This window comes from Balaenoptera ricei, chromosome 5, assembly GCF_028023285.1.
Source record: "Balaenoptera ricei isolate mBalRic1 chromosome 5, mBalRic1.hap2, whole genome shotgun sequence".
Lineage (NCBI taxonomy): Eukaryota > Metazoa > Chordata > Mammalia > Artiodactyla > Balaenopteridae > Balaenoptera > Balaenoptera ricei.
This window is the reverse complement of record NC_082643.1, coordinates 2,774,383-2,796,582: the sequence shown is the minus strand read 5'-3', so window position 1 is coordinate 2,796,582 and position 22,200 is coordinate 2,774,383. Positions and strand designations below refer to the sequence as shown.

Genomic DNA, 22,200 nt, shown 5'->3' with positions numbered 1-22,200 from the left:
TAGTTTCTGCTGTACAGCAAAGTGATTCAGTTATACACATATATACATTCTTTTTCATATCCTTTTCTATTATGTTTTATCACAGGGTATTGAATATAGTTCCCTGTGCTGTAGAGTAGGACCTTGTTGTTTATCCATTCTCTATACAATAGTTTACAACTGCTAAACCCAAACTCCCAGGCCATCCCTCCCCTACCTACCTCCCTCTTGGCAAACAGAAGTCCATTTTCTATGTCTGTGAGTCTGTTTATGTTTCATAGATAAGTTCGTTTGTGTCATATTTTAGATTCCACATATAAGTGATATTATATGGTATTTGTCTTTCTCTGTCTGACTTACTTCACTTAGTATGATAATCTCTTTCTGCAATTGGCATAATTGCTGCAAATGGCATTATTTCACTCTTTTTAATGGCTGAGTAGTATTCCATTGTATTTTTTGAGATCATCAGCACCTGTTCCTCCTTTTGGCTAGTTACCTAAAAACAGCCTTTGTACTTCCTTCCCTGGACCCACCCACCCCCAGCCTCCTACCAGCCGCCTCTCCATCATTGTAGTGTCAGGGGAGGGCTCTCAGGAAGCTCAGGTGCAGTAGGGTCAGTGCAGAGCTCCCGTGCTGGTCACTGTTGTGGTGCCACACAGATAGCGGAGGCCCATTTATTCTTTCAGTAAATATCCAACTGCCAACTCCATACCAGGCACCGTGCTAGGCCTGGGGATTCAGGAGTGAACAAGACAGATAATTCCTGCCTTCCTCATATTCCATCAGGAGAGACAGGACAGAAACAGCCTAATGTCTGACTGATCATTTCATTGTAGGAGGTGCCATATGGAGAAACACAGGCTGTGCGTCAATGTTTCTTGTTGACTGAGTAGATACTCCTCATCCCAGGATGGAGCGTTTATAGCAGAGGGATACGATACAGCTGTTATTGAAAGGAAAGCCAGGGGAAAAAGAGTCAGTGCTGTTATTTTTAAGAAGAAAACTTCCTGGTTGATCACTTGATGTCCAGGTGGGGAAAATTCAGTTCATGTCAGAATGGGGCCCTTCGCGACAAAGTACCCTCCATGGAACTTCTGAACACTACTGAAGCCTGAAGTGTGTAAGAAAGAGGCACTCGCAGTTCACTGGCCTATGATCTTCCCTTTCTCAGCATTTCAGATGTCAGAACGGTAGCTCTTAGGGCCTGTTTCAGGAGACAGGGTCTCCGAAAGAACAGCTGCTGGTCCTAAAGGAATAGGTTATGGTCTTGAAATCCAAGCACGGCCTGCAATCCAATACAGATGTTAGGCCCAGGCAAAGGCAGTTTATGTGCTGAAAAGACTGCAGAAAAACAAGGACAAGGTGTGTTACAGGTGTTTGGAATGTTTTATTTCGCTATTTTAGATTCAATTTTTCAAAGCCATAAGCATGCCCCAACCGTGGTCATTTCAAACATGCTTATATTACTGATTTTGGTGAAACTCGGTCCTTGTCTTCTCTGAAGAAAGAGTTCAACAAAGACACAAAGATTGCAAAGCAGGCCCAGCATTTATTAGAAGCACAGTACGTGTGGGAGAGCACAGGGGCAGACTTGCAGAGTGAGGTGCACCTTATAGGGGCAGCTTAGGTTGTTAATATGGGGTTTAGATGAGGATGGCCCCTTTCCCTCCCCTATGATCACATCATCTGCAATTCCTTATTTGGGCTTCCACAAGGCACCGTTTTGAATCTTTCCCGTGAGCGTCCAAGCGAAACCCATGTGGGGAGGGGGTCAAAACCGCAATGCTAATGGTATTATAATGATATCACAACGCAGCCCAGATTACTAGAGGATGACTTGGGACCCCCTTTGCGCATGTGTCAGGCTGGGAAGTCCTCTCGACCACAAGAATGAGGAGGCTGCGGTGGGCTGCTTTGTCTTTCACCCAATCAGGGCGTGTCGTTCCTGTTGATAGTTTATCTCAAAGGGTCAGCATGAAACTGGCTGCAGCAGGTTAACCCGAGGCCCCTGTATCTCTTACCTCATTACCAACATCTATGGAAGTGGTTTACAAAAGATCAATGACATCATGTGGCTTCCATCTGTCTACATGACCAGATGAAGCAAGAGAACAATAATCACACAGTCCATTTGACGTGCACTATTTACCATTCTCTCTGCTTTTCACTATTTCTTTCATTTGTTCTTTTAAGCCTGCTCATAATGCCAGGTTTTCTGCAGCTGACAGAGTTGGGCAAAATTCCTCCATCTTGTGAAACATAGATGCTCTCGGACCTCAGTTCGCGGTAAAAGGGGAAATAGTAACACCTGTCTCATGGGGCTGTCTTGAGGATGAAGTGTGAGTGTAGTGTATAAGGCATCCAGCATGGATCTGACACACAGGAGGGTAGCTTCTTTCCCCATTTTAAGAAAGTCTCAAAATGATCGTAGGATTCGCCACTTTCTTAAGGCTTTCTATTCCTTCTTTAACACTATCACCTCAAAATAGATTACTTCTAATTCTATCCTTTTCCATAAAATTCTGTCTAAGGGCACTGGACTCTTTGGAGATATATTATTTGCTTTCTGCTTTAGAAAAATGATCATTTAAAAACTTTTTTCCCTTCTGTTTTCCTGGTAAGGGTCAAACCACTTCAAACAATTTGAGTTTGGAAAGACTTTAGCTTTTAGTGGTGGTGGATTTATCATCTGGCACATCATTTCTCATCAGTGTTACCATTAGTTTCATGATTGGGGCATTTCCCCAAACGTTCATGGAGCACAGAGATGGGGCAGAGAGGTGCACTGCTCAGATGGGATTTTTGAAGACTATGAAAAAAAAAATCCAGGAGTCCCTGTAGCATGTGTGTTTTGAAATTATTAATAGTCAGAAGGAAAGTTTTTCTTCAGCATTGGCATTTTTCTTGAAATTTATTTTATTCCAAATTAAATAGTCCCATTGATATTCCAAGAAGAGGAAATACCCTTTTCTGACCACTTTGGTTTATAGCCTTTAATTGGGCCACTCGTTTATTGAGTCAGTAAATCAATAAATCCTTTTGGAGTGCCGTCCTTTTCCATCAAGCAGCCCCTAGTGTAGTGGGGAAAACAGACACATCGATAATTCTGACACATGGACAGAGGAATGATAGAGCCACGCCGTGTATTATGCATATAACCAAGCACAGGGGTGAGGAGAAGAGGCAGGGAGGCTCTCTGTAGAGGGGTCTGAAAAGGTGAGGTTAGGTAACAAAGGATGAGGAGGGAAGGAGTGTTTTAATAAGAGCAGGCATCAGTACCAAAGTCCAGAAGTGATAAATAGCTGTGATTGATGCAGTAAATGTTGCAGTGCTGCTGGACCCAAAAGTGTAGTGGATGGTCCAGGGACAGGTGAGACCAGAGTAGTCGTCAGGAGCCAAACCAGGAAGAGTTCACTCTTGAGTTCTGACCTCCAGAGTATGGGAGCCCCAAGAAGGGACTTACAGTTTACTCACCCACCCTTTTACACAGTACCCAAAGTGATGAAGTTGGGTTTACATTTTGGGTAGAGGGTGGGCATGAGCGGGGAAATCAGTGGAGACAGGGGGACAGGCAGGTGTCTATTAGAGGAGAACGGTGGTGATCTCGGGGAATGGGAGGCATGATGGACAGGGGAAACAGGTTTCAGAATTATCAAGGAGTGTAAATTTGGCAGGACTTAGGTACTGGGTGTGGGGGATGAACCTAAGGATGGAAGCAGTGGAAATTCCCAATCTCCAGTTTGCATGCATAACTGGATGGATAGTGGACCGACTGAGACCACACATGAGCAAGATGTCCCTTTAACAGTGATGTGGTGATGAGCTCAGGTAGATCTGAAGTCCCCATGGGACAGTAACAAGCAGAGAGACAAACATGTGAAATGTGTGCTGGGAGTTTGTCATCATAGTTGGGTTGTATTCAAAAATACAGGTGTGGATGAGAAGGGAGAAGACCAGAGAAATAAGAGCAGAATTGTAGGGCGTTGGGACTCTGATTGTTGGAAGGAAGGAGAAGGGCTGTGAAAGAAGACGGGCAGAAGCAGCGGAGAGCCAGGAGCACCATGCTGAGTGAAAGGAGATGTGACCCGAAAAACATCCACGAAGAGAGTAGACGGGAGTCATCAGAGATCTAGGTGAGAATAGGACAATGAGAACGATTTGTGAGATGGAGAAGGAAACGAGGGATAGAAGCTCAGATATGGCAGGTGGGGTGTGATTGGGTGGGTGGGGGAGTGGAGTCACAAGTACAAGCCATCGTTTTGTCACAGAACCAAACTTGGGTCCACTCGCCCACATGCAGTAAAGCCAATCTACTGACACTGGGTTGTGGTGAAGGAAAGTGCAGCATTTATTGCAGGGCACCAAGCAAGGAGAATGGGCAGCTCATGCTCAAAAGACCCCAACTCCCCAGTGGCTTTCAGGGAGGGTTTTTTTTTTTTTTTAAAGAAATTCACATTCTTTTATTTATTTATTTATTTATTTATTTATGACTGTGTTGGGTCTTCGTTTCTCTGCGAGGGCTTTCTCTAATTGTGGCAAGTGGGGACCACTCTTCATCGCGGTTTGCGGGCCTCTCACCATCGTGGCCTCTCTTGTTGTGGAGCACAGGCTCCAGATGCGCAGGCTCAGTAGTTGTGGCTCACGGGCCCAGTTGCTCCGTGGCATGTGGGATCTTCCCAGACCAGGGCTCGAACCCATGTCCCCTGAATTGGCAGGCAGATTCTCAACCACTGCGCCACCAGGGAAGCCCCCAGGGAGGGTTTTTAAAGGCAGTGTAAGGGAGGGGCCTGCAGGGTGTGTGGTCAGTTCATGCACAGTTCTCGGATTGGTTGGCATCAAGGTGAAGTTTCAAGTATCATCAACCTTCTGGTTTCAAACGGCTTAGGGTCTATGTGCTTGCGGTCAGCACTTTTCATCTGGTGGGTCTGCTTCCTGTAGAAACAACTGAGGACTGTGTGTCAGGCTTTTATCTGTATCTTTCAAGGAACTGGGAGTTCGGTGATTCTGCCATGTGGTGGATTTACAGTCTAAATTTTTGCTAGTTCCCCGGCCCAACAGCTATTCTTTGTTTCTACATCTTCACATTCCTAATCATTAACTCTGGAGCAGCCTTTAGAGACTCAGGGGAGACCTGGGAGACTAAAGCAAAAGCCTTTTACTTCAAAGGATGGGGACACAGGAGCTTGTACACGGTTTCAGTTCTGAAAATTTTTGATTAAGAAATGAAGAAAATGTGAATAGTAACTAGTGGCATGAGGGGCCAAGGGTAGGCTTTTTTAGGATGTGAGAAACATTATCCAGAGAAGGGCTGAGGGCTGTGGGGCCCTGGCCTCAGGTAAGTGCTGATGCAGCCGTGGGCCCGAGGGAGGCCCTGGAGGAGGAGGAAGACTCCCTCACTCCCAGAGGCCAGGAGGAAGGAGATGGACTTCCTTGTCTACACAGCTGGGGATGTGCTTGTACCTAAGTGTGTGGTCTGCGTTGGTGGTGGTGAGTGAAGGAGCTTAGGCCTGACAGCCTCAGTGTTCTCCAGGAAGTCTTTCTGTGTGGGTTTTTCTCTATGATGGTAAAATATATGTAACATTAAAATGACTATTTTAATCACTTTTAAGTGTACCATTCAGTGGTCCATGAAGTATTGTACAAGGCTGGGTCCTAGGAGGACAAATGAAAGTTATGGGAGTGAGACGTGAGTAGGTCTTGAGGAAGTAAGGAAGGTGTAGGGTAGCTGCTGGAGGGGTTAGAAGGACGTGCACAAGGATATGTGAGAAGATCGCTGTTCTGAGTACAGAAGACCCTCTTGGGGCTGGAAACCACATGTTCATATCAGCAAGGTTATCCGGTCATTCCGTAGAAGAGTTATTTGCCTGGATCAGAAAAATTGGATTTGGGGCAACTGGCTAACTTGTTAGAAAAAAGTAAAATTACATCTATTTCTCATAACATACAATAAAATAAATTCCAGGTAGACTAAACAATTAACTGCTTTAAAAGTGAAATAATAAAATATGGATAGAATATGGGACTTCCCTGGTGGTCCAGTGGTAAAGAATCCGCCTTCCAATGCAGGGGACGCGGGTTCGATCCCTGGTCGGGGAACTAAGATCCCACATGCCACACAGCAACTAAGCCCGTGCGCCACGACTACTGAACTCACGCACCTCAATGAGAGAGCCCACATGCCGCAAACTACAGAGCCCACACGCTCTGGAGCCCGTGCGCCACAACTAGAGAAGAGAAAACCTGCATGCCACACCTAGAGAGAAGCCCGTGTGCTGCAACGACAGATCCCGCATGCCTCAACGATGATCCCACGTGCTGCAACTAATACCCGCTGCAGCCAAAAGAGAAAAATAGATAGATAAAATATGTATAGAATATAGTGAAGCGTTCACATTATGTTTTATGGTCTGAGGGTACAGAGGTCAGACTGTAGCATTCAGCAGCAGTTGAGAGTTTATGAGGATGCTATTCATCACTTTCAAAGGTGGCCTCATCCTTATAATATGATCCTCAAGAGGATACTGGGTTTATCCTCTAGTATTCTAATTCTATGTTCAATAGTATCACTTCTGTTCTTTATTCCATCCAAACTATGGACAAGTGTGGCACCGAGGAAGGAAGACACAGTTCCTGCCCTCAAAAAGTTTATCGAATAGTTGGGGGAAAGAGACACCTAAATGAATAATTATACTACAGTATATTTGGATACAGTGATAGAAATATTAAATAAACCAATATTTGTGGATGACCTGTTTGTGCCTGGCACCATGCTTGGTGTTTTAGATACTTAAAGTGTTAACAACTAAATGCGATGCCTATTACAATAGGAGTATTTTAGCGGGTGTCATGGAAACAGATGTCGGGGAATCTAAACTTTGAGGAGACATCAGGAAGGCTCTATAAGGTCCCCTGAGCTTGAAGGATGGGTGGCAGTTGGCTTCTAGAACAGTTATATTAATTAATTTTGTTTCCATTAAAACTCCTGTATTTGTTTTATTTTAAAAAATATACTTATCTTTCTTTTTTTACACTATGCTTTATTGTTTCATTGAAGTATAGTTGATATACAGTATTACATTAGTTTCAGGTGTATAGCAAAGTAATTCAAAATTTTATTGATTATACTCCATTTAAAGTTATTACAAGATAATGGCTGAATTTCCCTGTGCTGTACAATACGTCCTTGTTGCTTATCTATTTTAGATAATACTGCTATATTTAGATTCCAAGATGTTATCATGAGATGGAACTTCACAGATACAGACGAGCTACTTTGGAGCACATAACCATATATTTGACAAAAACTTCTCATTTCTAGCCTCTACAGCAAAGTAGAAAGATGGCAGAGTTTAAACAGAACACAGCGGGTGTTTTCTGTCTAGCAGCCTAAAGGCTAACTCATTAAAATTCAAAGAAGAATTACATGGTGGGTGGCAGAACAAATGTTTTCTTCCCTAAGGCCTTCGAGACAGATTCTCCCAGAATCAGAGTCACTCTTTGCAGCTGTTCAGTAAGACACGATTCAGGCATCACCTCCTCCTCCAAATCCGCCACCACACAAACCCAACCCTTTCTCTGGCTTAGACACATAGGGCGACGAGAAAAACAGGAAAGCACTGCTGGCGCCACACTTGGTTTGGCTTTGAAACCATGTGCGTGTCTTACCTTATGTAAGACATATAAGACATGTTCCTTATATCTTAGTTCTTATTTATAAAATAAATTTATTTAAATATAAAATGAAAAAAACCCTAAATATGTACCCAGTTGATGGTTTAACCCACAGAGAGGAAATATTCCCAGGGATTTTAAAGCACAGTAATTTGAATACAAATCTAAGGACAAAAAGAGCTGCAAAAAGCTTGGTGGGCATGTTAGCTGTGTGAGTCTGACTTTGTTGTGCATGTGTCGTGTCTGAAAGCAAATGGGCAGCAACGTGGGGTTCTTATTTAATCATTCCTGCTGTGGTTGAGACCAGGATTCTTGGAGTGGGAAAGAGGAAAGACAGATGTTAAGATAAAACAAACCCTGAATTTGATTGGAATTATATATGCATGTACATATATATATGATGATGGATGTTTACATACATCTGGTTCATAGTTCTACTCACTATAAAGGCCTGGATGTAGAAATCAACTCAGTAGCTGTGAGCTCCCCTAGTGCTCAGGTTCTGCTCTTCAAACACCTTTTCCACTAAAAGGAACTGGAGCTTCTTGGATCTGGAGAGGAAATGGAAAACAGGAGCCTGGCACATCATGCATACCAGATAAGGAAGCTCTCCAAGACTACTGCAGTCCTGTCTGAGGGACTTGGAAGCCAAGCTTGCAGAGACTCCCACTGGCCAAATATAGGACAACTTGAGGGAAAGGTAATAACTGCAGTGGATTAATATACATTACACCTTCATATACACAGACGTGAACATCCATGAGTTCACAGTGTCAGTTAAAAAGCGTCAACAAACTGATCACATTGGAGGATTCCAATGAACCAACCTATTATTTTGAAAATGAGTAAATAAATGAAAAGAATCAAATATTAATTCCACCTTTCTAATACAAACTGTGTCACTGCAAACCAAAGAGAAGATGAATCAACTTAAAAAAAAGAAAAAAAAAAGGAATCTAGCTAATACATAAAGAAGTAACAACAGAATTAGGATATCACCACTTTGCAAACTCAAATGAATGAATCTAGACATTGATCATGAGCGGCTGCCAAACCCACAGAAAGACAAACGATCCGATATTGTAGACATCTTGATGGAAGGGCACACAACTACCTGGAAAGTTATTATGGACTGACTTGTTCACTCCCAAAATTCCTGTGTTGAAGTCCTAACCCCCCAGTACCTCAGAATGTGACTGCATTTGGAGAAAGTGTCTTCAAAGAGATGATTAAATTAAAATGAGGTCATTAGGTTGGCCCTAATCCAATCTGACTGGTGTCTGTATAAGAAGAGGAGGTTTGAACACAGACACATACAGAGAAAAGACCATGTGAAGACACAGGGAGAAGATGGCCGTCTACACACCAAGGAGAGCGGCCGCTGGAGAAACCAGCCCTGCCGACCCCTAGAACTCGGACTTCCAGCCTCTGTAATGGTGGACGGTACATTTCTGCTCTTCAGCCGCCTGTCTGCAGCACTGTGTGATGGCAACCCTAGCAAACTAACGTGGTGGTCTTGCCCCCAAAACCCAGCCTCACTTAGATCAAGCCTCTAAATCCAACCAACCCTGTATAGGAAATAAGATGACGGCAGAAAATGTTAAATGACGACTTGGAGATGTCACATGTGTCACCCAGGAAGCACCAGCATGGAGAGATGCCCCGTGCTGCTGAAACTGGCAGGACTTCTTGGATGTCCTACAAAAAATCGCCCATATCTCCAGCAACATCAGGAATTCCATTCAGCATTCCTCACAGGTGACCCCAGACAGTCTAACATGCTGCATTGCTGGAAGCTTTTGGACAGCTGCCTCTGAGTGAGCACAAGTGATAGTCACTTCATATAAATCATTGAAAATACTGAACGAAAATCAGTAAACTCCTCTGTGTATGTCCACGTTGTGGACCAACTCTTGGTGACAAGAACCTTGAGGAGTGTGTTGTTAGGCACAGGAAGACAATGTGTTTGATTTCGATGGCATGACCCGGGTGACTGGAAGCCCAGCTGGCATCCGTAAGGGCAACCAGCCGTGAGCTCCACATTCTGGAGCTCGGGGAAGACAATCTGGCAAAGCAATGAAGAAGTGTTTGTCCACTGAGGGTCATGCAAGACCTCTCTTGTTCCAATAAATTCTTTACTCCAGCCGAGTGGTAGAATATTTAACAAGTCTTTCAAATAAAGTGGTTGTGTTTCCTATGGAATAAAAGCAATAAATCAAATCAAAATAATCACAATTCGAGGTCTGAAGCATATGGTGTGTGTAATTTTACAGAACTGCACAAGCCTTAGATGCTCTCCTTCTTGAAGAGAGTGGGTTTTTTTCTACTTAAAGGAAAAATAAATATTCTTACATTTAGTTATCTCTTTCTGTCTTTTAAAAATAGCATTCAAGCAATGTTCTTATGTCTGAAATAGTTACACTGGCAATTTGGGGATGCGTCTCTTGTGTTTTCCCCAACATTTCTTTGGGAAGCAATTTCATTTTCATCCTTGAGGTGGTATGTTTCATGCTAATGTGAATCACACAGTTTTGTTTATAAATATAAATAATTCTATCTACTTTGCAAAATAGTTTGTGCCCGTAGATATGCAGACCCATTTAATAAGTTTGTTTTCGAATTGTTAATGATGTAAAACTGATCGTAGGCATTTTTGTTATTTGGGTAAGGAGAGAACTACTAAACAAGAGTAAAAGATTCAAACAGGCATAAAAATGTTCTTCTGCATTTCATCATGAATGATTAACGTTGGAAGTTTATTGCAATCCAATAACTTCTTAGTAGCTGTTGACAGGTACAGAGGTAAATAAACAATTGTGTATTCATGCACTGATGTTTTGGTCCCATGCCAAAACAGGCCAGTTCAGAAGGCCAGTTCAGAAGAGAAAAACACAGTTTTAAACATCATTAAAGCCCTAACTGTATTCTTGGCAGATTCTGACTTTAGGCGTAGACTATACTGTAAATGCAGAGATCTTTAAAAAACTGGGGTCTTATTTTCCTGCACATGTTCTATAAAAGGCCTGTTCTCCAAGAAAGCAGGGATCCTGCCAAATGGTTTCGGAATGTGTTTCTCAAAAGTTTCCATTGTGCCCTCAATGGCTTTTGAGTACTTCCGGAAATGGAAACAGCAGAAATCAATGACCCTGCAAGAAAGCAAACATTTAGGGGAACTGGCTTGCTGGGGAAATAAGTAGTGGTGCTTTTAAGCCGCTATACAGATACAGCCTCAGGCCTCTTCACAGGCTAGAAATGCACAGGGTTGCATCACTTTACGGTGCTGCAAGGAAAATGCTGAGCCCAGCGGGGAAGTTTCCACATCTTTCTCTATTGAAACTCTAGTGAGTTAATCTCACTAGATAAATCTCACTAAATCTATTCTAGTGAATAACTGTCGCCAGGTATGTGTAAGGCAACCAGACTGACTCACTAGGGCTTAAACAGTTAGTGATTTGTTTCCTTAACTTTGGAATCCAAAAGACAGTAATTTTACCACTTATTAGAACAGTTTTCACTCAACCAGAGGGAACCCAGATGTCCAAACAGTAGAAAAAGCTTTGCTCCTGGACAAGACTGTTGTCGGGAGGTCAATCTTCAGAAGAATCAGCTGCTCTGATCAATTTAAGTAAACATATTAATTCAAGCCGGTTATTTCGCCAACAGACTGAGAGTTCATTGAATGGTCGGGTCATGAATCCAGGTGGCTGGCCGTGGAGTCTGCTGCGGGCCCAGCTCACACAAAAAGGCGGGAAGCAGAAGACCAAGCAGAGCACTGCCCTCGAAGGGCTGCTCTTCAGACACCCAGAGTGTGTTTTCTGGCACAAGCGTCAACATCAACGTTCAAGTTTGTCCCATCGGTTTTAGACAGTTTTATAAGCAAGTCCCAGCCAGTCATTTCCTAACTCGGTGCTGGAGTCTATTTTATCTTCTGACCCTATTTCTGTGTTGTCCAGCCTGCTAGGAAATTTTTGATCATTTTCCAAACAACCAACAGTTTTTAAGGAACATTTAGACATCTTTTATTATAAAAAAAAAAAAATTACATGCTCACAGTTAAAAAAATTCAACTAGCAAAAGAGAGTGTGACCTTGAACTCAGTCCCACCTCTCTGCAAACCCTCCATCCCATGCAGTCACAGGCTCTCTGCCTTGAGGTAACAACAGACCATCTTTGGGTACCTTGAGAGAAGCAAGCAAACTCGACTGGAAACGTGTTCTATGTCAGGAACTCTGCTAGACACTGAAGACCCAAAAAAGTACGACAGGATTCCTTCCCTTTCAGAAGACGCCAAGTAAAGTAGGAGTGAACAATGTGTGAACAGTGTTGAAGGTCAGATAGCCAATCAGGAATGTTCTGTAGGAGGCGTTGCCTGAGCTGCATTTTTAAGGCTGGGTGGGAAATCAAAAGATGAACCTGGAGGTGGAGCCAGGGAAGGAATCCCATCCATAAGGAAGAGTCTGTCATACAGAGTGAAGTAAGTAGGAAAGAAAGAAACAAATACCGCATGCTAACACATATATATGGAATCAAAAAACAAAAAAAAAAAGGTTCTGAAGAACCTAGGAGCAGGACAGGAATAGAGATGCAGATGTAGAGAATGGACCTGAGGACATGGGGAGGGGGAAGGGTAAGCTGGTACGAAGTCAGAGAGTGGCATGGACATATATACACTACCAAATGTAAAATAGATAGCTAGTGGTAAGCAGCCGCATAGCACAGGGAGATCAGCTCGGTGCTTTGTGACCACCTAGAGGGGTGGGACAGGGAGGGTGGGAGGGAGACGCAAGTGGGAGGGGATATGGGGATGTATGTATACATATAGCTGATTCACTTTGTTATACAGCAGAAACTAACACACCATTGTAAAACAATTACACTCCAATAAAGCTGTTAAAAAAATATAAATGGAACTAATAGATGTGTTTGGTAGGAAAATTCAGACAATACACAAAGGAGTAAAATGAACAGCTGAATCTCTCTTCACCCCACCCCCATCAATTTCTTTCCTTTAAGTTTTGTATGTATCCTACTTGTGAAAAAATATGAGTATACCAACCTATTATATGCATGGATCTTTTATTCTTTACATAAAAGCAATCATACCATAAAAAAAAAAAAAAAAGGCCCGGAGGAGTGAGCCTTTCTGGTGTGCAGAGGGAAGACCGTCGCATGGCTGGAGCACAGGGCGCTGGTTTGGGGTGTGACAGGTGAGACTGGGGTGCAGTACAGGGGCCGGATGGCGCCGTGTTTCGAATTCCTGACGAAGGTTTTGTGCTTAGCTCTGTAGGCGACGAAGCGTTGTTTTAAATTTTTAAGTAAGGAAGCGATATAATTAAATCTCTGTGATAGAAAGAATACATGGCACGTAATAGCTGTTGAAAACTGTTCGCTGAGCGGGCAGAGCAGAGAAAGGAGAGCCCGAAGAAGAAAGGCAAGTTAAGTAAAATTGGAATAATCACACCGATGGGAGCCCGAGTGAGAGACGGGGATGGTGAGGTAGTTTAGAGAAAGGTTCCACGAGGCTTGGCAACCAACCAAATGTGGGTGGATGGAGGAGATGTGAAAGTCCAAGGCAATTCTGATGTGCCTCTCTCGGGGTGGCTGGGGAAATGGCTATGGCATTGAACGAAAAAGGGAATGCAGGAAGAAGAGGGTCTATTTGGGGGAAGAGAGAAAACAGGGAGATGGGAAGATGAGTTGAGAGGCAGCATCCTATAATAAAAATACAAATGGCCAACATTTTATTGAATTGTTACTATGGGCCAGATACTAAGTGCTTTCTAGGTATTGACTCATTTAGTCCTTATAAAGAGTAGGTATTATAATATGATCCCCATTTTACAGATGAGGTAATTATATACGTTTAGAATCAGACAACTCTGAGTGCAAATCCCAGCTCTACTGCTTTTTAACTGTTTGATCTTGGATAAATTACTTAGTCAGTCTAACTTCAGAGGTAAAAAAGCAGGAAACGACGCTATCACGTTGGACTATAATAAAGATTAGAGAGAGGTAATACATATCAAGCAACTAGCATAGTGTCTGGAACCTCATGTATCTCAATGAATGCTAGAAACAGTTATCATTATTAGTAATGAGATTCCTGGTACTATGTTCAGTGAGAAGCTGGGAATTTGTACTTAGATTTTTAGAGCTGAAAGTAGAAAATGTACACATCAGTATATTGATGTTGGTTGGATCATCAGATATAAAGGCTATTTCCTGATTTGGAGATGGGTGGTTGTATATTGGGAGATGAGAATCAAGGATGGAATCCTGGGGAATACCAGTGATAAAGGAGCCAAAAGAATAAAAGATTATTCTGCTGTCGGCTGGGGTCAGAACCACCACGATGAAGAAACAGCAACACCCAGCAGCATTTGGAGCGGGGCAGATGCAGTGGAAACGGAAGGCACAGACGAGTTTTCCTTAAATAGTGAGCCTTTGTTTCATTTTAAAATAATTCGGTTTGGAAACCACTTCAGGAATGGTGCAGTAAGGACCTCCAAAAATATATTTCCTCCATAAAAGAAATAAGAACGGTGGCAAAAATTGTCAAAATCACCTTTTTCAAAACATTGGAAATGAATGAACAAATGCTTTCAATAATCCATGGAGCACGTATTGAAGAAAAATGGCTAAATCTTAGAAAGAAACACGATCTTTGTGACATTTTAAATTGAAATTGAAATTGCTCTATTCCCATCCTCTCTTTCCAGCTTCAAGGTAGCCTTGAAAAAACCAATAGCCTCACAACCATGGTAGCTGTGAAAACTAGCAGCCGACCAGTCACTGAAGGGGAAACACGAGTTTGAAGCGCCTTGAAAAGCTTCCTACTCAGAGAAATGTTATATTTGATTTTGTGTCTGTGTGTGTGTAACTGACTGGGTTCAAATCCCAACTCAAGCTCTTTATTTTTTTTAACTTTAATTTTAAAATGTTTTATACAATTTAAAAAGTTAATTTCCATTTACAGTTATTACAAAATATTGGCCATATTCTCCGTGTCGTACATACACCCTTGAGCCCACCTTACACCTAATAGTTTGTACCTCCCACTCCCCCCCACCCCTGTATTGCCTCTTCCCTTTCTCCCCACTGGTAACCACTAGTTTGTTCTCTATATCTGTGAGTCTCCTCCTTTTTTGTTAGATTCACTACTTTCTTGTATTTTTTTAGGTTCCACATATAAGTGATATCAGATAGTATTTGTCTTTGTCTGACTTATTTCACTGAGCATAATGCCCTCCAAGTCCATCCATGTTGTCACAAATGGCAAAATTTCATTCTTTTGTATGGCTGAGTAATATTCCATTGTATATATACACCACATCTTAATCCATTCATCTATCAATGGACACTTAGGTTGCTTCCATACCTTGACTATTGTAAACAATGCTGCTATGAACATTGGGGTACCTGTATCTTTTTGAATCATAGTTTTCTCCAGATATATGCCCAGGAGTGGAATTGCTGTGTCATATGGTAGCTCCATTTTTAGTTTTTTAAGGAACCTCCATACTGTTCTCCATAGTGGCTGCACCAATTTACATTCCCACCAACAGTGCACCAGTGTTCCCTTTGCTCCACATCCTTGCCAACATTTGTTATTTGTGTTCTTTTTTTTTTTTAACATCTTTATTAGTGTGTTCTTTTTAATCATGGCCATTCTGACAGGTGTGAGGTGATATTTCATTGTGGTTTTGATTTGCATTTCCCTGATGATTAGGGATGTTGACCATCTTTTCATATATCCTTTGACCATCTGCATTTCCTCTTTAGAAAAATGTCTATTCAGGTCTTCTGCCCATTTTTTAATCAGGTTGTTTGTTTTTTGATGTTGAGTTGTATGAGCTGTTTATATATGATGGATTTTAATCCCTTATTGGTCATATCATATGCAGATATTTTCTCCCATTCAGCAGATTATCTTTTTGTTTTGTTTCATTATTCGACCTGTCTTGAAAATCCCTGGAAAAGCTCCATTCTCAGGGCTTGTCATTATTTGACCTGACTCTGTGTGAACATCTCTATCTCACAAGCACCCGTCAAAAACAATAATCATTTAATATCACAGTTGCCTGGGGGGAGGAGGGCAATACAAATAGGGGCAAACAAGAAGCTGACCAAAAATCTTTAAGGAAAACACTGGGAAATGACATGTCTCTAGAGGATTTCAAAAAGCCCTAACAGATGCCTAGAAATCTAGAAGGCTGTGCACACGTGCAGTGCTGTGCACATGCCCAGGCAAGGCCCTAGAAGGTCCTAATCTCTGACCTTTGGCTGACCTTGAAGCTCCATGAAAGCAGGAAACAAAGGCTAAGGCAGAGTTGTAAACTGTCTGCTGGGGCATTGAAGGTAAGCCTAGACACAAACAAAGACCAGAAAACACATGGATTTGAGGCATTTAAGGAAATTTCTGTCCAATCATTAGCTGACCACTAAGCTAACCAAGCAGAAAATTCAGGGGGCACACATGACAGACTAAACAATTAGTCCAGGAAAGTAAACAACAGCAACATCACCACCACCACCAAAAACAAACAAACAAACTAAAAGCAACAAAAAACAACAACAAAAAGAAAAAAAACAAAACAAAACAAGCAGGAACAACAAGCCCTGGGGAAAGGGAGAAAATCTCATTTCCAGAATTGGCACAGTGTATTATTTCAAATGTCAATTTATCAACAGAAAAATTATGAGACAAACAAAGGAGCAGGAAAGTATGGCTGATACACAGGGAAAGAAAGCGGTCAGTAGAAACTGTCTCCAAGGAAGCACAGATATATTTAGCTGACAGAGACTTTAAGTCAGCTATTTCAAATATGCTCAAAATACTAAGGGAAACTGCTTCCGTAGGTGGTTAGGCTGTGCCAGAGGATAGAATAGAACATGAGTGTGGCCAAAGTTAACAGGCAGGTAAGTGCCAGCCAGGGAAGAGACCAGTGCATGACTCGAGGTCACTGAGAGCAGACAGCAGGCATCCAGGCTCAAATGGTACGTTGTTTACCTACCTCAAGAGGAGAGAGTACACAAGATCCATCTCCTTGCAGTGTGGCAGACCCCCATGGCTCGTGGGTCCATTTGGCAGCTGCAGTGGGCAGCGTGGCTGCATTCACCTCACTTTGTGCCATAGTAGAAGGACCCCAACTCTTACCCCTTAGAGTCTGAAATACACAAAGTTGGGGACGTACCTGTGGGCCATTTACGCATGCATAGCTAAGCAGTTCTGAGAAAGTTTACACATGCTCAAGATAAAGGGAACAGGTACAGACTGACTGCGCTCTGAGCTCTTTTCATGCAGTGCGACTTGTGAGCTTGCCAGCATGTCCTGTACTGAGTACAGAGAGTTTCTTGGGAACAGAAGGGAAGGGATGGACTGAACTTGGTTGGACCTTCCCCTCACAGAAACCATGTCTAAAAAATTAAAGGAAATATCAGAACAAGGTCTTGACAAACAGAATATCAATAAAGAGATAGAAATCATACATATAAAAAAATAGAAATTCTGGAGTTGAAAAGTACAATAACTGAAATAAAAAATTCACAATGGGAGCTTAATAGCAGGTTTGAGCTATCAGAAAGGAATCAGTGTACTTAAATATAGATCAACTGAGATTATACATTCCGAGAAATGGAAAGAAAAAAGAATTTTTAAAAAATGCACAAGGAACAGAGCTCTGAGACTGTGTACCAACATAGCATAATGGGAATCCCAGAAGGAAAAGAGGAAGAGAGGAAGGGGCAGAAGGAATATTTGAAGAAATAATGGCCAGAAACATCCCAAGTTTGATGAAAAACAATAACTGACACATTCAAGAAGCTCAACAAACTCCAAGTAAGATAAACTCAGAGACCCACACTTAGACACATCATAGTCAAACTGTCAAATGGCAAAGACAAAGAATCCTGAAAGTAGCAGAAGAAAAATGAGTAATTGTGTACAAGGGATCTTCAAGATTAACAGCTAAATTCTCAGCAGAAATAATGAAAGCCAGAAAGCAGTGGAATGATATATTCAATGTGCCGAAAGAAAAACAAGTTAGCCAAAAAATTCTATATCCAGCAAAACTATCCTTCAAAAATGAAGGAGAAATTAAGACATTACAGATAAAAACTGAGAGATTTTTGTCCCTAGCAGACCTGCCCTACACTAAATGCTAAAGGGAGTCCTTCAGGTTGAAATGAAAGGACAATAAACAGTAACTCAAATACACAAAATAATTAACAAGCCAGTGGTAAAGGTAACTGCATAGGTAAATTTAAAAGTCAGCATTAATGTATTTTGGTTTTTAAGTCTTTTTTTCCTATATGATTTAAAAAACAACTGCATAAAATTATATAATTATAAAACTGTGCTGATGGGCTTATAATTTAGAAATATGTAATCCCCATGCCAACCATTAAAAAACCCCTCAGAAACATACAATAAAAGGCATAACAAGGGAATTAAAAAAGTATACTAGAAAATATCTATTCACCTCAAAAGAAGACAGTAATGGAGAAACAGGAACAAAAAAACCATTAGACATATAGAAAGCAAATAACAGAATAACAGATATAAATCCTATCTTATCAATAATTACATTAAATGTAAATGGACTAGCCACTCCAATCAAAAGGTAGAGATTAGCAAATGAATGATCCAGACTACAGACCAGTATCTGTTATAAATTCAGATGCAAAAATCCTCAACAAAATACTAGCAAATTATATCCAGCAACGTATAAAAAGGATTATACACTACGACTAAGTGGAATTTATCTCAGGAATGCAAGGTTGGCTCAACATATGAAAATCAATCAATGTAATGCACTGTATTTATAGAATGAAGGATAAAAACTACATGAACATCTCAATAGATGCAGAAAGGCATTTGACTAAAAATCCAACGCTATTTCATGATAAAAACACTCAACAAATTAAGAATAGAAGAAAATAGTTTTAGCCGGATAAATGGCATCTACAAAAAACCCCCACAGCTGACATTGTTTTTAATAGTGAAAAACTAGTTGATTTTTGCTTCATGATGAGGAACAAGACAAAGACATCTGCTCACACTGTGTCTATTCAATATTATAGTAGAGATTCTAGCCAGGGCACTCAGGTAAGGAAAAGGAATAAAAGACATCCAGATTAGAAAAAAAGAAGTAAAACTGCATAGATGACATGATCTTGTATATGGACAATTCTAAGGAATCTACATAAAATCTATTAGAACTAACAAGTGAGTTCAGTAAAACTGCAAGCTAAAAGATAAATATACCAAACTCAATTGTATTTCTCTATACTAGCAATGAATAATCTGAAATTAAGAAACAATTGCACTCATAATAGCATCAAAAAGAATAAAATACTTAGGAATAAATTTAATAAAAGAAGTGTAAGACTTATAAACTGAAAACTACAAAACATCATTGAAAGAAAGAAAAGAAGACCCAAATAAATGGAGAGACACTGTGTTCATGGATTGGAAGACTTAATACTGCTAAGATGGCAATATCTTCTAAATACATCTACAGATTCATGCAATCCCTCCCTATCAAGATATCAGCTGTCTTGGTACAATTGACAAGCTGATTCTACAATCTATATGGAAATGCAAGGGACTGAGAATAGCCAAAACAATCTTGAAAAAGAATAAAGTTGGAGGACTCACACTTTCCAATTTCAAAACTTACTACAAAGCTAGGGTAATCAAGACAGTGTGGTACAGGTATAAAGACAGACATATAGATCAACTGAAAGTCCAGAAATAAACCCTTACATTTATGGTAATCTGATTTTAACAAGGGTGCCGAGACAATTCAATATGGAAAAATAGTTTTTTCAAAAATTGGTGTTGGGATATCCACATGCAAAAGATTGAAGTTGGACCCCTTCTTCACGCCATATATAAAAACTAACTCAATATGATCATAGACCTAAGTGTAGGAGCTAAAACTATAAAACTGTTAGAAAAAAACACAGGAGTAAGTCTTCATGACTTTGGAATAGGCCATGGTTTGTTAGATATGACACCAAAAGAACAAATGTCAAAAGAAAAAAATAGACAAATGAGACTTAATTGAAATTAAAGCATTTTTATGTTTCAAAGGATACCATCAAGAAAGTGAAGAGGGGGCTTCCCTGGTGGCGCAGCGGTTGAGAATCTGCCTGCCAAAGCAGGGGACACGGGTTCGAGCCCTGGTCTGGGAAGATCCCACATGCCGCGGAGCAACTGGGCCCGTGAGCCACAATTACTGAGCCTGCGCGTCTGGAGCCTGTGCTCCGCAGCAAGAGAGGCCGCGATAGTGAGAGGCCCGCGCACCGCGATGAAGAGCGGCCCCCGCTCACCGCAACTGGAGAAAGCCCTTGCACAGAAACGAAGACCCAACACAGCCAAAAATAAATAAATAAATTTAAAAAAAAAAAAAAAAAAAGAAAGTGAAGAGGGCTTCCCTGGTGGCGCAGTGGTTGAGAATCTGCCTGCCAATGCAGGGGACACGGGTTCGAGCCCTGGTCTGGGAAGATCCCACATGCCGTGGAGCAACTAGGCCCGTGAGCCACAACTACTGAGCCTGCGCGTCTGGAGCCTGTGCTCCGCAACAAGAGAGGCCGTGACAGTGAGAGGCCCGCGCACCGCGATGAAGGGTGGCCCCCGCTTGCCGCAACTAGAGAGAGCCCTCACACAGAAACGAAGACCCAACACAGCCAAAAATAATAAAATAAAAATAAATAAATAAATTAAAAAAAAAAAAAGTGAAGAGACAGCTGACTAAATGGGAGAAAATATTTTCAAATCATATATTTTATAAGGAACTTGTTTGCAGAATACATAAAGAACACTAACAATAAAAGACAAAAAGCCCAATTAAATATGGGCACAAGATATGAATAGACAGCTTTCCAAAGAAGATGTACAAGTGGTCAATAAACCTATGAAAAGATGTTTAACATAATTAGTTATTAGAGAAATGCAAATAAAAACCACCTGAAATACTACTTCACACTTGGATGGTAAAATAAAAAAGACAGGCAAGGGCTTCCCTGGTGACGCAGTGGTTGAGAATCTGCCTGCCAATGCAGGGGACACGGGTTCGAGCCCTGGTCTGGGAAGATCCCACATGCCGTGGAGCAACTAGGCCCGTGAGCCACAACTACTGAGCCTGCATGTCTGGAGCCTGTGCTCCGCAACAAGAGAGGCCGCAATAGTGAGAGGCCCGCGCACCGCGATGAAGAGTGGCCCCCACTTGCCGCAACTGGAGAAAGCCCTCGCCCAGAAACGAAGACCCAACACAGCCAAAAGTAAATAAATAAATAAAATAAAAATAAAGGAATTCCTTAAAAAAAAAAAAAAGACAGGCAATAACAAGTGTTGATGAGGATGTGGAGAAATTAGAACCCTCATCCGTTGCTGGTGTTAGTGTAAAGTGGTGAAGCCGTTATGGAAAACAGTTTAGTGGTTTCTCAAAAAGCTAAGCATAGAATTACCATACAACACCACAACTCTAGTCCTAGGTAGAAAAAAAGGTGGAAACAACCCAAATATCCATCCACTGGTGAATAGATAAACAAAATGGAATATTACTTGGCCATAAAACAGAATGAAGGTCTGCTTCTAACATGTAGGTAAGAAGGTAAGGAGCCCCACGAGCTCTCTCGGGTGACAGCAGCGTCCAGAAGAGATGGCACACCCTTATCCTACGGTCCTTCTTGTCCTTTCCCCCAGACCTGGCCCTTTACAATGGGGAAGCAGTCCTCAGATAATACTCTAATTAAGGGGCGTTGGAACGGAGACCGTGATTTTACTGGGGAAAGAGAGTGAAGCCTGGATCTTTCCTCCCATGCATTGTCCAAAGTCAGAGTCTGTCATTGCCAAGCTGGCTTTTCCCTGAATCCCCCGAAGTCTCAAACCTGACAGGTGTGTCCTGCAGGAGAACTCAAGGCCTCGGCCTGTGCTCAAATTCCCAGCATCTTGCCTACTCGGCTCTGAAGGATTCCAGGAGCAGTCGTGGTACCAGGGTGACATCATCAACAAGCTTCTTGGATAAGTGTCCACCTGGGCAGGTAGTTCCCTGCATCTCCAGCAGCTGGATGTCCAGGGAAGTGGAGGGGCAGAGTCCGGAAGCTTCTCAGGACACTGGCTGAGGGCTCAGGGCCTTAGTTTTCCCAAGCTCCATGGCTAGAAATCATCACAATCACAACAGACGCAGACAAATCTCAACTATCTGAAAACTGGTGGCCTTATTTCTAACAATTTTCCAATTTGAGAACCAACCAATTTGTTCCTATTTCAGGCAACCAAATCCTTCTATTATGGATGCAGAAGGAAGCTTCAGTCGTGGTTTTATTGCCTGGCATATGGGTGATTATGAGGACACCAATCAAAGAAACTCCAAACGGGCCATCCTCCTTTGGCAGAGCCAGGCAGCATTGCCAAGAGTTTCCAGACCACCTAAGCTGCCAAAGCTACCAAAAGAGCAGGAGGTACAATCATTTGCTTTTCGGAATCATCATAGAAAAAGTCAACCTGTTTTAACGTGTGAATTAGAGAATGCTATTTAA

At 41.8% G+C, this 22,200-nt stretch overlaps 1 protein-coding gene across 1 annotated transcript in view; it reads left to right on the top strand.

The window, feature by feature from the left end:
• SPMIP2 (sperm microtubule inner protein 2) overlaps window positions 1-22,200 on the top strand; it is a 139,660-nt gene extending 117,460 nt beyond the window's left edge. Inside the window, exon 5 of the mRNA XM_059924322.1 lies at window positions 21,933-22,200. Coding sequence (XP_059780305.1) covers window positions 21,933-22,200 — 268 coding nt within the window. The remainder of the gene's footprint in view (window positions 1-21,932) is intronic.